The sequence below is a fragment of the Stegodyphus dumicola genome, chromosome 6, assembly GCF_044657685.1.
Source record: "Stegodyphus dumicola isolate Sdum_Otavi_A_Nest chromosome 6, ASM4465768v1".
Classification (NCBI taxonomy): domain Eukaryota; kingdom Metazoa; phylum Arthropoda; class Arachnida; order Araneae; family Eresidae; genus Stegodyphus; species Stegodyphus dumicola.
In genome coordinates this window covers 9,824,117-9,841,003 of record NC_140773.1, presented here as the reverse complement: position 1 = coordinate 9,841,003, position 16,887 = coordinate 9,824,117, and the positions used below count along the sequence as shown (strand labels likewise).

Sequence of the window (16,887 nt, the reverse complement as noted above, 5' to 3'; positions counted from 1 at the left end):
AAAATTGTCAACCATACTATCTTTGCTAAGGGTCCTAATTTTCAGGAATAGAACAACAGAATTTATATACAGACAGAAAATCACATGTCTTAGATTTTATGTATAGTTTAGAAATGAAGCCTAGAGATTGGGCAGGTTTTTAATAGGTAATGAAAATGGGTTTTGTATAATGATGCTTTCAATTTTAATGATTTTTTTTAAATATTAGTTTCATTAGATTTTGATACATAAACATCAGCATTGGTTACGGAATTTTCAAAAAATCCTATCTCTGATTATTTAAGTATCTTTTTTTCCATTGTCTAAACTTCATTTTTTAAAATAACTTTCAATCATCTCATATTTACTTGGTTTTATATGTTTATTTTACTTTAAAAAATAATCTTTAGTGTTTGACTGTAGTTGTTTGTATAGAGATTAAAATGTAATTTTATAGACATAAAGAAGTGTAACTTTCTTAATAGTTTATGCTATATTATGCATCATTACATGTATGGCCTGGTCTTTATGTCACTACATGTAATGTGTTCATAAGATTGAAATTCTATTAATTTGCAAGTGTTTACTTATTTTCTAAAAATATCTGTAATTTTGTAATTTCATAGGAAAGGCCTTTTTTCCCCATTTCCTTTAGATAAGTATTAACTTCTGTTAATTGTTCTTTGCAATTGCTCAACAGGTCTTGGCATAGATGAAAATGAATACTCTCAATTTTCGGATTGGGAAGAAACAACTAAGAAGTTCAGCGAAATATTTTTAACAAAAACTCAAGAAGAATGGTGTGAGGTTTTTAATTTTACTGATGCTTGTGTAACTCCAGTTGTACCTTTAGAGGAATCACATAAGCATATTCACAATATTGCGAACAAATCATTCATTACGAATGGAAAGGAAAGTATTCCAGTGCCTGCACCTAGGCTGTCACGAACACCAGGAGATATATGCTGGAAAATACCAGCATCTGGAGAACATACATTGGAAATACTTTTAGAAGAAGGATTTACAAAAAGTGAAATAGATTCCTTAGTTAAAGGAAATGTTGTATATTCTGCATCTGCCAAATCATCCCTATAACCTGTGCAATTTCTTTTTATGTATTATATAAATTTATTAATACTTCTAATTAAATTGACTTTAATTTAATGTTTCTTTTCAGAAAAATTAAAATATGTTTTTTTATTTATTTTAGATTTTAAATTGTTGATTTATGAGCATTCTATAGTTTTTTTTTTCCATAGACTGTATTTTTAATACAATTGCTAATAAAAAAATAGTGTCAGGAATATGAAAATCATGGCCTAAAAGTTCATCCATATTATTATAACATTCAAAATAAATTTGTAAAGTATTTTCTTAAAGTGCATGGCATTTTATAAAGTTGTGACATGTTTCATAAAATTAGCTTTTATATTGTGGCAACATAGCAACTAACCAGTGCTTGCACCATGATGAACCCATAGGGGTACTTTTCACGCAAAGATCATTATTCAATTACTAACTAACAGAATTCAGTTTAATTCCTGCCGTACAAATAAAGTGTAGCTGTAGCTTTACATTTATGTTAAAAACCAAAGGGCTAATCCCTAAAATGAAATGCCATGAAACCTAGGTAACATTTGTTGAAGCTGTGCCATTTCTTAAAGTTAAGTTTATTTTGCAGTCTTTAAATACTATATATATTAATGCCTTATTCTTTGAGAATACTTACTTGTGATAAACAAAATAAAATGGCTTCCAAAGAATGCCCCTTTACATAAAAAGTTTTGTTTTTATCTAAAGCTATTAGCAGAAAAGTCTGTTGCTCCTAAATCAGCAGGACGAGTAGAACTTGCATTTGAGTGTACTGTCTGTCTACGGTAAGAACAGCTCTCACCAGTTTGTCTGTGGCTGTCTGTTGCCGTAGAAACGAGCCCTGACCCATTTTTCGTAGGGGTGTCTTGAAGATTTACTTCTCATTTTGCCACGTTGGCACATTTAAAGATGATTTGGCGATATTCACATTTTGTTTTAGTTTTAAGTAAAATACTCGTTGACCCTTTGCGTCGACCCCTACATTCAATTTCCGAAAATGAAAATTGATAAAATATGAATATGAAAATGATAGATAAAGTTTTTGCAGTCAAGGAACGGTCTTTGATTTTGCCGTGTGAGGTACAAGTCGCTGAATTTGCCATCCTTCTAGATGTACAATGAGTAAAAATATATCAAAATAACTTGTAGGGAAATGCATTTAAAAATCCGTGCTTATTTTTGAAGAAAAATGCTCTCAATAAATACTTTTTGCGATTCTTTTTTTCCCATACCTTCAAACTAAACCAAAAGCTGGTCAATTTAATGATGAAAGGAAGCGAAGGTAAATTAAAATCAAAACTGCTTTTTACTTAATTACCAGTGGTTTGGGTTGGTTTATATGATTACGGAAAGCCTCCAGGGTTAAATGCCTAAGAGGAGGGATGCCTTCGTGGAGGGCTTGCTAAGGAAAACTGCCTCGTATACACGTTACACATGGGAAAAACGCCCATGCAGCCAGCCCGTTCACGGGATTCAAACCTCGGACCGAACTACAAGTGTTCAGTGACTTTACCGATCGGCCGCTGCTTGGCCTCTTAATTACCAGCGCCCATTTATGCATCACGCTGCTTTTTATAGACACTATATATATTTCGTGGGTGTCGGATCTTCAATTTTTGTGTGATACGGGGCATTATCCATGCATACCACACTTTGAGATCGTAAATTTGGAAGAAGCTTTTTCAACACCCATTTTTCAAAATTTCCATAGTTCATTTGCCCATGCTAATCCCCGCTTTGAGCTGATGCTTTATATATAAGTTGGGCACCTGGAATAAATCCTGCGGAAGAGCCAGCATGGACAACAATCAGTCTATTTTCGGAACTGACATTTATCTGTGCTCCCAAAACCGTATCATGCTGCCAACATTTCTTAAAAGTTAAATTGCTGTCAATCCATGTTTCATCGATGTAAACGATGTGGCGTCCACTTGCTCTGAGTTTCCTCATTTCGCGTAAATAATTGTTCCTCCAAAATACAATGTGAGGTCTTTCGATAAGAATTTTTCTTTTGTTAACACATTTCTTCCAGCGAAAATTCATCGAACGCAAAACTTTGCACAAAGAGTCTTTTTGCCATGGGAAGTCTATTTTTTGCCTCAAGACAAGCAATAATTTCTGCACAGATGGCACTTTCTTTTCTTTGATGTAAAAATCTTGTATAGTCTGCCGTATAACGCATTTGTCAAAATCGTCAATTTCGCACTTATGATTAGCAGGGCTTTTACGTTTCTTTCCAGGAGTATTTAGAAGTTGATCTTCACCCATTGTTGATACTTCGCGCTTAATTTTTTTAATTGTATACTCCGATACTCCAGTAGCTTGCGATGTTCTCTTCAAAACTTGAGGAAGAGGAACTACTAAAGAGTTCGCCGAAGCTTCAGAAGCACAAAATTCTGCGACATTGTACACGATTTGACATGCCTGAGACTTTAAAGGTTGACCTTTCTTAAACTGGAAGGGCATTTTAAAAAATTGGCGATTAACAAAGCACTACGAAAATCAAGCTAAATAGAAGCAAATTTGAACAAATACCAGTACAAAAGATATAACAACGAGAATAAAAATAGCTAATAGTAATAATATAAGAAAAGATGCGTGCAGCTGGAATGAAACCGAGAAGACGAACGATAAACTCTTTTCCCTTCAGCCAACAGTCGCCAAAAACAAAATAACTATAAAGCAACCCTTGGTTCGTCTCTATTTTAAATATACTAGCCCTGTTTAGCGACCGCCACCCGCCGGACACCGTGGCGGGAGGTGTTCTTACCGTAGACAGACAGTACATAAAAATGACAGAAACCTCTTGTTTTCTCACAGATCTATGTTTATACAAATAAGCGGTCTGGAAATGTTGCTGAAAACATATGTGCTCATATGTAAAAAATTATTAAATACTCAGTATTCTTATCTACTTAAAAATGTTGACCTATGTAATATTTTTCTCTGTAAGTATATTTTTTATGCTAGCATTTCTCAAATTATTCATCTTTCTGAACTGAGAGAAACTGTCTACTTAGGGTTTAATACTGTGTGAAATTTTAACTATGGCAGAACTTTATATTATTTGAAAGAAATATTTTGCGATCAGATAGGTCCTTTTTGAACTGCTGATTGTGATAATGTTTCATAATTATAGTTTTCTAGTACTTCTCATTAGTTAGTGTAATGAATAAATTTAGGTGCTTTTTCATTGCTTGACAGGTATCATAGGTTAAAAAGCATCTGTCGCATTAAAATTTGTAACATTCACTTTATACCAAGCATATTATACAGACAATAAAAATTTAAGTAAATAATAATTTATTGGGAGTACAAATAAATCTTTGCCATTTTTTTATCAAAAATTAAGCATTTATTGTGAAAGAACAGTACATTATGTTTTATTCAAAGTGCTGTTCATCGCTAGCTATTACTTTTTCCTATCTTTCTGGCAGCACACAGATACCTCACTGAATAATGCTTCATGTTTCAAGGCTATCCACAAGTCAATCCATTTTTAATTCTTCATATGATGTGAAGCGCTGGTCAAAGAGGCCATGCATCATCAATCGAAACAAGTAATAATCAGAAGGAGCAATGACAAATGAATACAGTGGGAGAGGGGAAACTTCTCGTTTTGAGTGTTTCTGAGTCGGTTTTTGACCAGCACTGCAGCATGTGGATGAATATTATCATGTCTGGAGTCTGTCAGACATTTGTCAATTTTGTCATGTCTGGAGTAGTAATGGGCACATTTTTCTTTGAGTGCTTGGCTTAATCTCATTAATTATGTTCAGTAATGGTTTCGTTAGGTCTGGGCATCTCATAATACATGATACAAGTTGATCTTACCATGTACACAACATGATTTCAACTTGGCTGTTGACGCTGAAGCTTGGCCAGGTGGTCCCCATGATTTCTTCTTTTTTGAAGTATTGTAGTGGATCCATTTTTCTCCATCAGTGACCATTCGATACAAAAAACCCTTTCTTTTATGCCTGGCAAGCAGAATTTCACATGTAAAAAATTAGCATTCAATGTTTCTCGGATTCAGTTCATATGGAACCCAATTTCCTTGTTTTTGAATAATTCTCAATGATTACAAATTACATGAAATTGCTTGTTGAGTCAATCCTAATGTAAGTGCAAGTTCTACTTTTGTTTGGCTGGAATCTTCATCTAGTAATGCTTCCAATTCTGCATCTTCAAACACTTTCGCCCTTCCACTCCGTTCTTCATCTTCGACATCAAATTCACCATTCTTAAACTTTTGAAACCACTCATGATAACTTTTGTCACTTAGGCAGCCTCATCATATGCTTCTACAAGCAGTCGATGCACCTCAGTTGCATATTTTTTCAAATTAAAGAAGTAAATCAAAAGTTCTCGTAAATGATGCTCACTTGGCTCAAAACTCGACATTTTCGCACAAAAAAGTATAGTATGCTGATACAAAATCACTAATATTTAAAGCTTATGTTGTTAGCAGATATCTAACCTTATGATATGATATTTCATATCAGATAGTTTTAACCATAACTTACTGCTGGCGCCAATTTTTTTTTTTTTTTTTTTCAAACAACGAAGACTTATTTGTATTCCCAATAGAAGTTTCAATTTTTCAGTTCTTAATATGCCTATCTAAGTAGCAGTAATTATATATTAAGTTCTGTCATTTATACTGTATAGCTTAATTAGGATTCTAATAATGGTGCTTGTCTGATGTGCCTTATTTGCATTATGCTTAAAGTAGAAAGAGTATATATATATATATATTTAAACATTTTTCTATATATATTTTACATAAAATTTTGATATTTGATTTACATGGAAAATGCTAGTGGTTAGTCTCAGTGGTCTTCAGACTCTGCTCCACAGAATCCTGGGGTTTCATGAGTCAAAATAAAATTTTAAAAAGAAAAATTATAAAGCACTTATGCTAGTTGGCCAATGTTTATTAACTAAAAATTATAAAGATAGTTATATTTAGGATGCAAGCACACTTCAGTCCTTAAATATAATTAAAAGGTAGATCACTTCTGGAGCATGAGTTAATATGCTATTAATGATTAAATTAAATTTTGTGTCAAGATTCTTTAATACAAAATACAGTTTTTGTCTTTACATAAAGTACCTATAACATAGTGATCTACTTTATTTTAAGATATATTTTTCTAAAGGTGGCTTTGGTCTGGTTTAATTGATTATGGCAAAGCACACATGGGCTATTTTCCTAAAGATACCTTCCCTAAAGAAAAGGGTCTTTTTAGGGAAACGGCCTCCTATACAAGTTACACATGAGAAAAATGCCCACTGGCTGCATGGGCATTTGCTGGAATTCAATCTCCAGACCTAACTACCAGTGTTCAGCAAATTTACCAATCAGTTGCTTGTGAGTTGTAAGGTGGGATGGGATCCCCTAAAACAGTCATTTTAATTCTAAGGGTTTTACATGAGTCAACAAAGTTTGAAGACCACTGGTCTAAGGCATATACTAATCATCATGTTACTGAAGTTAGTGTGTGTAATATATATAGCTGGATATCTAAGTGCAAAGAAATGTAATTTTTAAGTGTATAAAAATGTACTTAATCACATTAATAATTTTACGCAATTTGAACAAATTTTGTTTTATTATATTTTTAATGGTTTTGGATGTACACAAAATATCTGTTTATTTTAATTCTGGAGAGCTGATCTTTTGCTTCTTCATTATATTCCAAATATGAGAAATATGCTGTATTATATTGTGTTATATTTAGGCTGTGCATTATGTAAGAATAAATTCATTCATGCTTCATTGTTTAATATTTATCAATGATTTCTCAAAGTTATGTTATCACGATGAAAATGTTATATCTTGAATTTTATGCCATGTATAAAATTTATTTTGGAAAAAAGTTAAAATTTTTAATGAATAAAATTTTTAATCTTTATTGGCATTTATTTACATACTTTTATGTCTTATAAAGAATGAATTGCAATGATTTTTGCAGCCTTTCGGGAAATTATAAAATGCAGTTTTATAAAAATTCACATAAATGATGAAAAGACAAAAATAATTTTATAAAAAATAACTGGAAAAAATAAAATAAATCTAATATGAAGTATATTATTCCCTGACGTGAATGCAAGTTTGATACCATTTTTTTAAAGTTATTTTAACTGACATTTCAGTTTAAGATATTGAGTACTTTAATTGATCGCAAAGTTCATTACACTTTTAATTCCTGTTTGCAGTTTATTCAAAGTCCTTGAAGATAGGGACACGGCAGATCTTGAGATTCCTGATGCCTCATATATGTTGCATCATACTGAGATCTGGCGATCGAGCTAGCCAGGCCATTTGCTAGATCATGTGATTTTCAGCACATCAGTTAATTGCAGCTGCTTTCTGTGGTCAAACATCATTGAAGGAATTTCTCCCAATAGATGTAGCAGTAAACTCAAGAATATCAGTATAGATTCTCAGAGAAACTGTTCTTAAACTATGATACCATTATCTTTTATAATGTCCAAATCATGAATATTGGAGTAACTGTTAGTTGTGCTTTTCATATCATAACAATTGGGGAGTTAACAGTGTGAAGAGCACATATGAGGAATGTAACACTCAGAAATGATAATACACTCTTTTGCAAAAAATTCGAAGCACCATAAAGGAAGTGGTTGTTTTTGATGAAATTGAATATGTGTATAGCTCATACACAGATAATAAAATGATTAAAAAATCAAGGTCATAGTACCTGTTCATGGCTCACAATCACCCATTGAGTGTTCAAATTAGTAGTTGGTTGAACTGCCCCTGGCGGCAATGCATGCTTGAATTCATCGAGGCAAGGAGTGGTAGAGGCTCCTAATTTCATCCTGTGACACATTCTGCCAGGTATTCATCAGTTGTCGCTCCAGATCTGCGATATTTTGTGGTGCCCAAATCTGGCAGCCATGTTCTAGACATGCTTAATTGGTGAAAGGTCTGGTGACCTTTCTGGCCAAAGAAGAGTATCAACCGCACGGAGACAGTCCAAAGATATGCGAGCTGTATGTGGCCTGGCATTATCTTGTTGAAAAATTGCTCTGGGTGATGTGCCATGAAGGGTAATGCAACCAGCCACAGGATAGTATCAACATATCATTGAGCTGTTAAAGATCTACGGAAGATGACTAAAGATGATTTGCTGTTGTAAGAAATAGCGCCCCACACCAGGGGTTATGGCTGTATGCCTTTGTAACACAAAGGTTGATTGGGACGTTGGCCCCGTACTCTTCAGACACGAACACGGTGGTCATCTGCTTGAAGAGTGAAGCGGGATTCATCGCTGAACACTGTACGATGCCAGTCTGATGGCAGCCATGATGATCGGCTGCGACATCATCCCAGATGACTCCGCTGATGTTGTGGGGTCAAAGACAAATGTCTCTGTGAGCGTAACTCCGCCTCAGACAAGTGCCATGAGATGGTGGATGGTACCACGGGAGGTATAGACGGACATGGCTGTAATCCTTTATTTCCAAATACATTTAAAAATAATTTAATAAATATTTACATATTTTGCTAAAGGCAAATACACGCTTTTTGCAATGGTATGCATAAATACCCATACATATTTAATTTTTTTCACTTTATGTAAAATAATGTGCAAATCTTTAATCTTTAATTTCAATTTCATCTTTAATGTCAATAATTTTTAATTTGTGCAAATCTTTAATTTCTGTGCATTCACTATATTTTTTGAGTAAAGGAATTTACAATAATTTAGAATATACCAGAATTTTTTGCATAAGAATATTTATAAATATAATTTGAGTGGAAATTACGTGTATTTCTTAATACCCACTCAAACATCAGGTTTCCTTCGAAATTCCTCCACGATGGCATCTATCTTTTTAGCCAGACAGCCCTTGCATGCCTTACCCTATTTAATAAAATCTTAACCTGACCTATGCGCCTAATTATAAATATTTTAACATACATAATTTTACATTTAGATCTACCCATTATGTTTCAAACTTTTGACTTAAAAACACGTTTTAGGACACATTCCTTATCAAATTCAAATTTCTAGTAAATATATTTTGGTGATTTTATCCAGTTTAATAGTTCTCTGATAATATAATAAATAATAACTATCCATTTCATGTTTAAACATTAAACTCATTGCCATCAGATCTCAATCTTGATTGCCTTACTCTGCATGATATTGCTTCATTTTTTAAAACAATTAAAACAACTAATTGATCTAAATTTACAAATACGCCGCATAGACGTTAAAGTGGTTAGGGCAGCCGATTGAGATACCAAAGGACCCAGGTTTGAATCCGGGGAAGGCATGGCTGTGACTGTCTGCCCCCTCATAGGAGGCAAAGATGGCCTCCATAAAAAAGTGACCACCACATCTGGCCTTAGTAGTGGTCAAGCCGAAGTCGGCTGAGGGTCTGCCATTGGGCCCTCAGACGAAAAAGTTCACAAATACCTGAAATTTATATATTGCGAGGTTAATCCAGAAGATAATATTTTAGTAATTAATTTCACTGATGATGCTTTTTTTCATGTTTTGAAACTGTTTCAAAAATAGCAGACTGCTCAAATATGAGTATTGAATAACAAACAAAGATTTTTCATTCATAATTTTGTATTACATTTAATCTCCAATTAAACATGTTGCTAAATAAAATTTAAAAAAAGGCAGAACACTAATTTTTTTTCCCCTTACAACTCTATTAATCATTGACCATGAAATAAGAAGTTTTGTATACAACTGATGCATAGATGCTGAATTATTTACAATATTTTCGCAAAAATAAGTGAGAATGAATCTCGGATTTCCAGGAAGAAAAGACTTGCATGCACATTTAACAATCCAGAATCAATAAGAGGATCATTCACGATCGGGCCTCCTTCGCCAGGATGCATAAATGGTTTCACCTTCGCAGATCACGCTATTTTCAAATTCTTAATAATGTGGCACGTTCATATGGTCACATCATCTTGACAACGCATGGTAATTTCGCCGAATTGGCAAATGTTTCGGGTAGAGTAGACTTTAAGGTACCCCTTGTATTATGGTGAAGTTGTTGTTTGATTTATCGCCAAGTTGTTGTTTCATTTATCGTAGCCTGAGTAGTTGAATGTTATGGAAACCCTATTGTGACGTAATCGGGTGCATGATTCTTGGAAATTTTGAATCATGGGATGTTTTGTAAGCGCTTTTGTGGTGTGTATTGGTTTGATTCTTTAGACGGTAGAATGGCCAAATGTAGTAAGATTAATTTGAAGTTTCTGTTCGATTTGGAGCGAAAGGAGAAAATAGCTTTAATTGACTGGTGTGTAAATGAAGGTTTACTTAGTAGCCATTATAAGTGTCCTGTATGTAGGAAGAATATGCGTCTAGTCGAACGTAAAAACCGTTTAGATGGATTTGTAGGAAGAAAGGTTCAGATGGTCACTATGTGAAGCGTTCAATCAGAAAGAGTACATGGTTTGAATAAAAGTCATTTGAGTATGATTTATATTTTGATTTTTACGTGGCTCTGGGTGTACGAAGTGAACTCGAAAATCATGGTAAGTGAATATTTGCTTTTGGTAGTGCTTGAATGTATAACATGTTTTTCCTTTTTTATGTTATTTTATTGTTTGGTTTAAAATGTATTTTATTGAGATTATGTATTTTTGTTTGCCTATATTGTAGAATTTGGTGCTCCTTTGACTTTTTAAGTGAAAATATATCGATGAGTACATGGTCAAAGTAAAGGGAGTGCACAAAGCAAGTTTGTGCAATTCTGGGATTTTTTTTTGTAAGTGAAAATAGGTCGTAGTGTACATGGATAAAGTTAAAAGAGTGCGCAATGCCATTTTTGTGCCATTCGGGGATTTTTTTTAAGTGAAAATAGGTCGACGTGTACATGGATAAAGTCAAAGGAGTGCGCAATGCCATTTTTGTGCAATTCGAGGATTTTTTTTAAAGTGAAAATAAGTCGATGTGTACATGGATACCGACTTTGTGCAATTGTTTGTCTTGTTATTTTGGCTTTGTGTAGCGGCGACTTTTGGCTCAAAAATCACCGCTTCGCAAGCCAAAATAATGAGTCAAAGAACTGCACAAAATCGGTATCCACGTACCGCCAAGTTTCGCCAAGGGGAACCCTAAACTATACTTTTAGCAATGTGTCTGATTTTACATAAACGTGTGGTTACAAATGAAGAAAAAGTTGACACATTAGCATATCTGTCTACATATTTTTTAAAATTTTGACGAGGATTACAGGATTTGGTCGTAATTTCATTTTTAGGAAATCCAAAGTAATTATTTTTCAGTTATATAAAAATAAAATGATAGTTTAAAATGAGCCTCTCCTCTAAAAATTTTAAAAAGGTATACGTTGAAATATTTTGTGGAGGACAAAAATGCATTTTACTTGAAACATTTTGATATTTGGAACTTAAAATAAAAGCAGTGAATGCCCTATCGAAGGCATTGAAAGAAGTATACAAATTTTCGCGCTTATACCACTTAGTTATTATGAAACTGAGCTTTAAAATGTGTTATACTTTTGTAATATTTTTACATTTTAATGGTACCTCAAGGTATGTTTCATTTCTTAGGCATAAATATTGAAGGTTGCTATTCGTAATAAATAACGGGTCACCAATTATGGTAGTACAATTTTTGAGACAGATCGTTAATAATACTAACAATACAATAAATACTATTTAACAATATAATAAATATTATTATTATTATTTTTTGGTTGCTATGGGTTACCATACTGGCAGCGTTGAGTTGTAGTAGGCAAGTTGTAAACATTTTGCTAAAATCTATATTTTTGCAGTCAAAATCGCTGTTGCAATTTATCTAAAAATAACTAAGATATATTTTTTTTCGTAATTGCTACTGAACTATACAAATTGCTATTGCACATCCAACAATGAATGCGGAAGTGTACTCGATTTTCGACTGGTGGGAAACTGTTGTGAGTGGTCAGAGTGGCCAAAGGCTCTGGACGTAAACAACAACAAAAAAAAGTCCCCCTCTGGAGACCAAAGCTTGGGACCCCGGCACCTTTTTTTATTCTTACCTTATTCCATGGTCATAGGAATGTAATTTTAAAACTCTCTGACCAGCCGCTTGTTATAATATTGTTCTGTTACTTTCTGTTTACATTGTCTGTCCTCAGCACTTTTTCAACTAAACTCATTATTTTGATTCTGTATTTTAACGCTGCGGTTCGTCAAAGGCGTTTTCGAAAGTCCTCATCTCCTTTCTTCTTGCTTAAAAGCAACATTGCTACAAATAACGCTGCGGTGTAGATAATAAGTGGATTATCAACCATTCAGGATTGAAAGGAAGCATTTAGTAGGTACTGAATTAAAATATAAAATACGATAGTTTGGAAATCGTAATATACATGATTGGAGTTAATAATGTTAGCAGTGGTTTTCAATGCCAGTTGTAAAACTTTAATTTGAACCCTCTTTTTTTGTATGGTCTTTTTAAAATTAAAGAAATATGAAGAATAAATTGCAGTTAATTAGTTACCGTTAATTTCTTTAATCCCCCCTCCAAAACACAGATTTTTAGTAGCTTGAGGTTTTTGTGTCTCTTGGTGTTTTCTTTGCAAAGGAACCACATGGAAATTTAGACTTTTTAAATTTTTTTTTAAAATGGGCGCTGATCAAAATTACCATGGTCTAAAAATACTTTTTTGCTTCATTTCTTAAATTAAAACTACAGGGATGTGTAATTGTGTGTATTTATAGAGCAAAATCAGGTTTTCGTTATTGCTTTTATAACATTTTTATAATTTGTCAGACTATAAAAAATATACTGTTGCCAAGATTATTGAATATATTGTATATAATTTAAATTCTCAAATCTCACAATCTAATAGTTGTGCATGAATAACCTTCATTGAGTATCATGACTTTTTATTTTAAATTTTATGCAAATTTTCTACAGTACTTAGACATTTTATCTAACAGAAATCTAAATTTGTTGTAATGAAAACTCTGTAATCAAAGTAAGAGTATAATTTATATGTAAAAATGTCACTACATGGCAAGTACTTAAATACCAATTTTAATATCTTTAAATACAATTATTATAAAGTTTAAATTTATTCTTTACTATCATATAGTGTAACTAAACTTCAAGTATACGTTAAGCGAATTATCGCTATGTGTAAAGTAACAACTGAATCATGAGAAGTGTGTAAAAGATGATTTTTTTAAAACTAAATAAGATCAGAAGTTGCACTTTGTGCTTCTGACTCAGCCAACTACTTGTGGCAAGATAATGTATGAAAGCAATTAAGTTCAAATCTAAAATTTAAATTCAAATAAGCAGGCAAAGCTACACAAATCAGTTTAATGCAAAGTTGACTCAAATCTTAACTGGCATAGAATTCAGGTATTGGCAAATACAATGTGAGACTGAGGACTACAAATCTTATCTTATCTGGCCACCAAAAATGTGACCTTGAGATGCAAAACTTATTTTGCTTTATAAACTTAAAACCTTAAACTTAAAACATGCATACTAAATTTGCGTTCTGGTGGGAAAACGGACGGGGGAAGTGGCAGTAAAGATTCCAAACATAAAATAACTCTGGTTACAAAGTAAAGGAGCCTTGTTATACTTTGTTCCCTGATTAATTATTTACTACATGAAATTATTTTCTAAGAAATCAATTACTTTCATATGTTAAGAAATATCACTTAGTTTCTGCTAGAAAAACTGTTTCAGAGTGAAAAATGTGAAGTATCTACAGATATTATTTTCCAACATTTAAACCATTGTTATGTAAAGCTGTCATATAAAAATGATGTGTATATCTACAGCAATGTAAAGCATAGAAGAATGAAAAGTAACATTACTTTTCAAAATATTACATTTACCTCGTAATTAAAAACATTTTTTTTTTCTTTATTAAAACAAGTGAATTTTTGTTGCTCAATAGTTATTGTAAAAGTGCAAGCAAAATTTTCATTTAATAAACAGTATGCAGGATAGGAGAGGAAGGATGCCTTCATAAAGGACTTTTTAAGAGAAATTTGGTCAGATTCATGTTACATGTAAGAAAAACCAAAGAAACTCCCATACAGCCAGTCTGAACTACCAGTGTTCAGTGGCTTATCACTCTATTTCTAGTCTATTCCAACAACTGTTCGAATCTTTCATAGAAATCATCAGTTATGACAATTGTTGCTGTGTATTGTTATCAATGGTACAAAATTTACTCGTTATGATAATTTCATTTTAGCTTTTAAATTATAAAAAAAAAAAAAAAAAAAAAATCTGAAATGTTTCAGATTTTAAATTACGTCCAAAGGGGCGTTTTTTAACATTTTGTGTGTTACCTTTCTTTATTAAATATCATGTTCCTCGCACTTAAACCATAAGATCCAGTGCAACAGCAATATCGCAAAATAGTTTTAAAACGAGCATATCTTTAGAATTTCCGATACAGAGACTCACGCGCTGGAGATAAAAATGTTTTTTCTGCACAACGTTGCCATTGCTCACTTTGAAATCCTTGAGTTTGTTAATCAAAAATTCGTCAAAGTTTTAAAAAATAGGAAATCGATCATAAAACAAATTTCAAATTTCAAATTGGGTCTTCCACATGCTCATATTCGTTGGAGGATTACGTTATTCAAAATTCGATGACTCTATGTACCGTTGTTTTATCACAATACGAGAAATATACATACATTTATGCAGATTTTTCATTATTTAATTTCTTCAAATATAATGCAGGACTCTAACATTTTGTGGCAACAGTTTGAAAAGTGAACAGACATTTATGAGTCCGACGCAAAATGCCAAAACGAAACTAATAGTCCTTCGGGATTCAAATCCCTTTGAAATAATTATAAATTACTTGTAATAAATTGAGTGATTAAAAAATACATGCTTCTTAATAATATTATTACCATTCACATAATATTTTCATTATTTAATTTTTAGTACATTTTTTAAAAATTTAATTCGATTTACTTCAACTTGAAACATTTTTTTATGTACTTTTAATAATAAAATCTAAGAAACTGAAGTAATATCACTAGCTTTAAAATGCATTTAAGCTTTTGTAAATTTCATAACTCAGAACATACAATTTATTTATGGCAATGTATCAAGAATTTATCTTAGCAGTACTAAGTGTTGAAAATTAGAGAAAAACTGTTTCTTGGAGCATTCTAATCAAGGGCTAAATTTTTAGGGTAAAAATATATTTACGGGTGCCACTTGGCAAAAATTGGCGATTTTTGGCGACACATGGATACCGAGTTTGTGTAGTTCTTTGAGTTGTTATTTTGGCTTTGTGTAACGACGATTTTTTAGCCAAACATAGCCACTGCACAAAGACAAAATAACAAGTTAAAAGAATTGCAAAAACATGCTATCCATGTACACATTGACCTATTGTGCACTCCCTTGACTCTGTCTATGTACACATCAATTTATATTCACTTAAAAAGTCAAAGGATCAACAAACAAAAAATATATAACTTTAATAAACTACATTTTAAATCAAGCAATCAAATAACATAAAAAAGGAAATTCATCTTTGCACTACACAAAGAAAATATCTACTTACCTTATTTGCAAATTAACGTACTTCAGTCAAACAAAATTCCTTAACAGCATCCAAAAACTTCCTAAAATTATCTGAACTAGAATCTGTATGCTGGCAACACCACATAAATTCACAAAAATAAAGAGTAAAAAATATCCTCCATAGTGCCGGTAACCTCCGACGTTCAACTATGCGCATTTCCTTCCTACAAATAGGACACTTATAATGACTTCTTAGTAAACCTTCATCTACATACCACTCAATTAATACTCTTTTTGGTACTATTCCGTTTTGAGGAGCGTAAAAAAATTGCAGCGTAAATTTATGCGCGAAAGCGCCAAATGTAGCAAACGTGCCCATTTAACAGCGTGACACATATTTAGCGTATACGCTAATTTAAAATTGTGTAAGTTTAGATAGTTCTTATTTCTTAAGAGGCCATTGAAATACTAGTTTAATTTTTAAATCCTTTTTTGATAGCCTGTGGATTTAACCATTTGGGAATTGCCCATGACGAAAAGTCTGCAATAGAATTTTTTCAAAGAAAAGGCATAATTCATTATAGAAAATTATGTTTGAACAACCAACAAGATGAAATTATGCTTTAGCGATAACTCGATAGCAAAATAGCGATGCAGGAATCCATTCAGTTATGTTTAGCCTTTTTTTTATATAAATTATAATAACGATCTGAAATAGTTATTTACTCTTATACTTCCATTCAGTTATGTTTAGCCTTTTTTTATATAAATTATAATAATAAAAAAGTATTATATGAAATTAACCTTTCATCTAAATTAAAACAATAATCTTAGATAGTTATTTACTGTTATGCTTCCTTTCTTGCATTAGGGTTGCCACAATTATTTTTGGCAGCACTGGCATCTACAATAGTTTCTCGATTTTAACGGTCCTTAAAACGGAATAATCATCCTTAAACGGAATAATGTTTCCCTTTCATTCCAAATCGTACAGAAACTTCAAATTAATCTTATTGCATTCAGCCATTCTACCATCTAAAACAATGTACGTACATTGTTTGCTTCACAAAGCAAACAATGTACTTCCAACACACACTACAAGCCCTTACAAATCCTTTCCCATGAGTGAAAATTTACCGCAATCATGCAACCAATTATGTCATAATAGGGTTTCCATAACATTCATCTACTCAGGTTACCATAAACGAAACAACAACTTGGTGATAAATGAAACAACTTTGCGATAATACAAGGGCCACCGTTCAATCTACTATAA

At 32.5% G+C, this 16,887-nt stretch overlaps 2 protein-coding genes across 4 annotated transcripts in view; both read left to right on the top strand.

Moving 5' to 3' along the window:
- Amacr (Alpha-methylacyl-CoA racemase) overlaps positions 1-6,989 on the top strand; it is a 34,648-nt gene extending 27,659 nt beyond the window's left edge. The window contains exon 6 of the mRNA XM_035362147.2: positions 680-6,989. Coding sequence (XP_035218038.1) covers positions 680-1,074 — 395 coding nt within the window. The 3' untranslated portion in view covers positions 1,075-6,989. The remainder of the gene's footprint in view (positions 1-679) is intronic.
- Positions 6,990-12,251: 5,262 nt separating this feature from the next.
- The window catches only part of LOC118191345 (tRNA pseudouridine(38/39) synthase), a 50,820-nt gene continuing 46,184 nt past the window's right edge, over positions 12,252-16,887 (top strand). For 2 of the 3 annotated variants that reach the window (XM_035362143.2, XM_035362140.2), the window contains exon 1: positions 12,254-12,411. The gene's annotated coding sequence lies outside the window, so the exon portion shown is untranslated. Of the gene's footprint in view, positions 12,412-16,887 lie in introns of all 3 variants that reach the window. The other variant, XM_035362142.2, reaches the window with a different exon arrangement.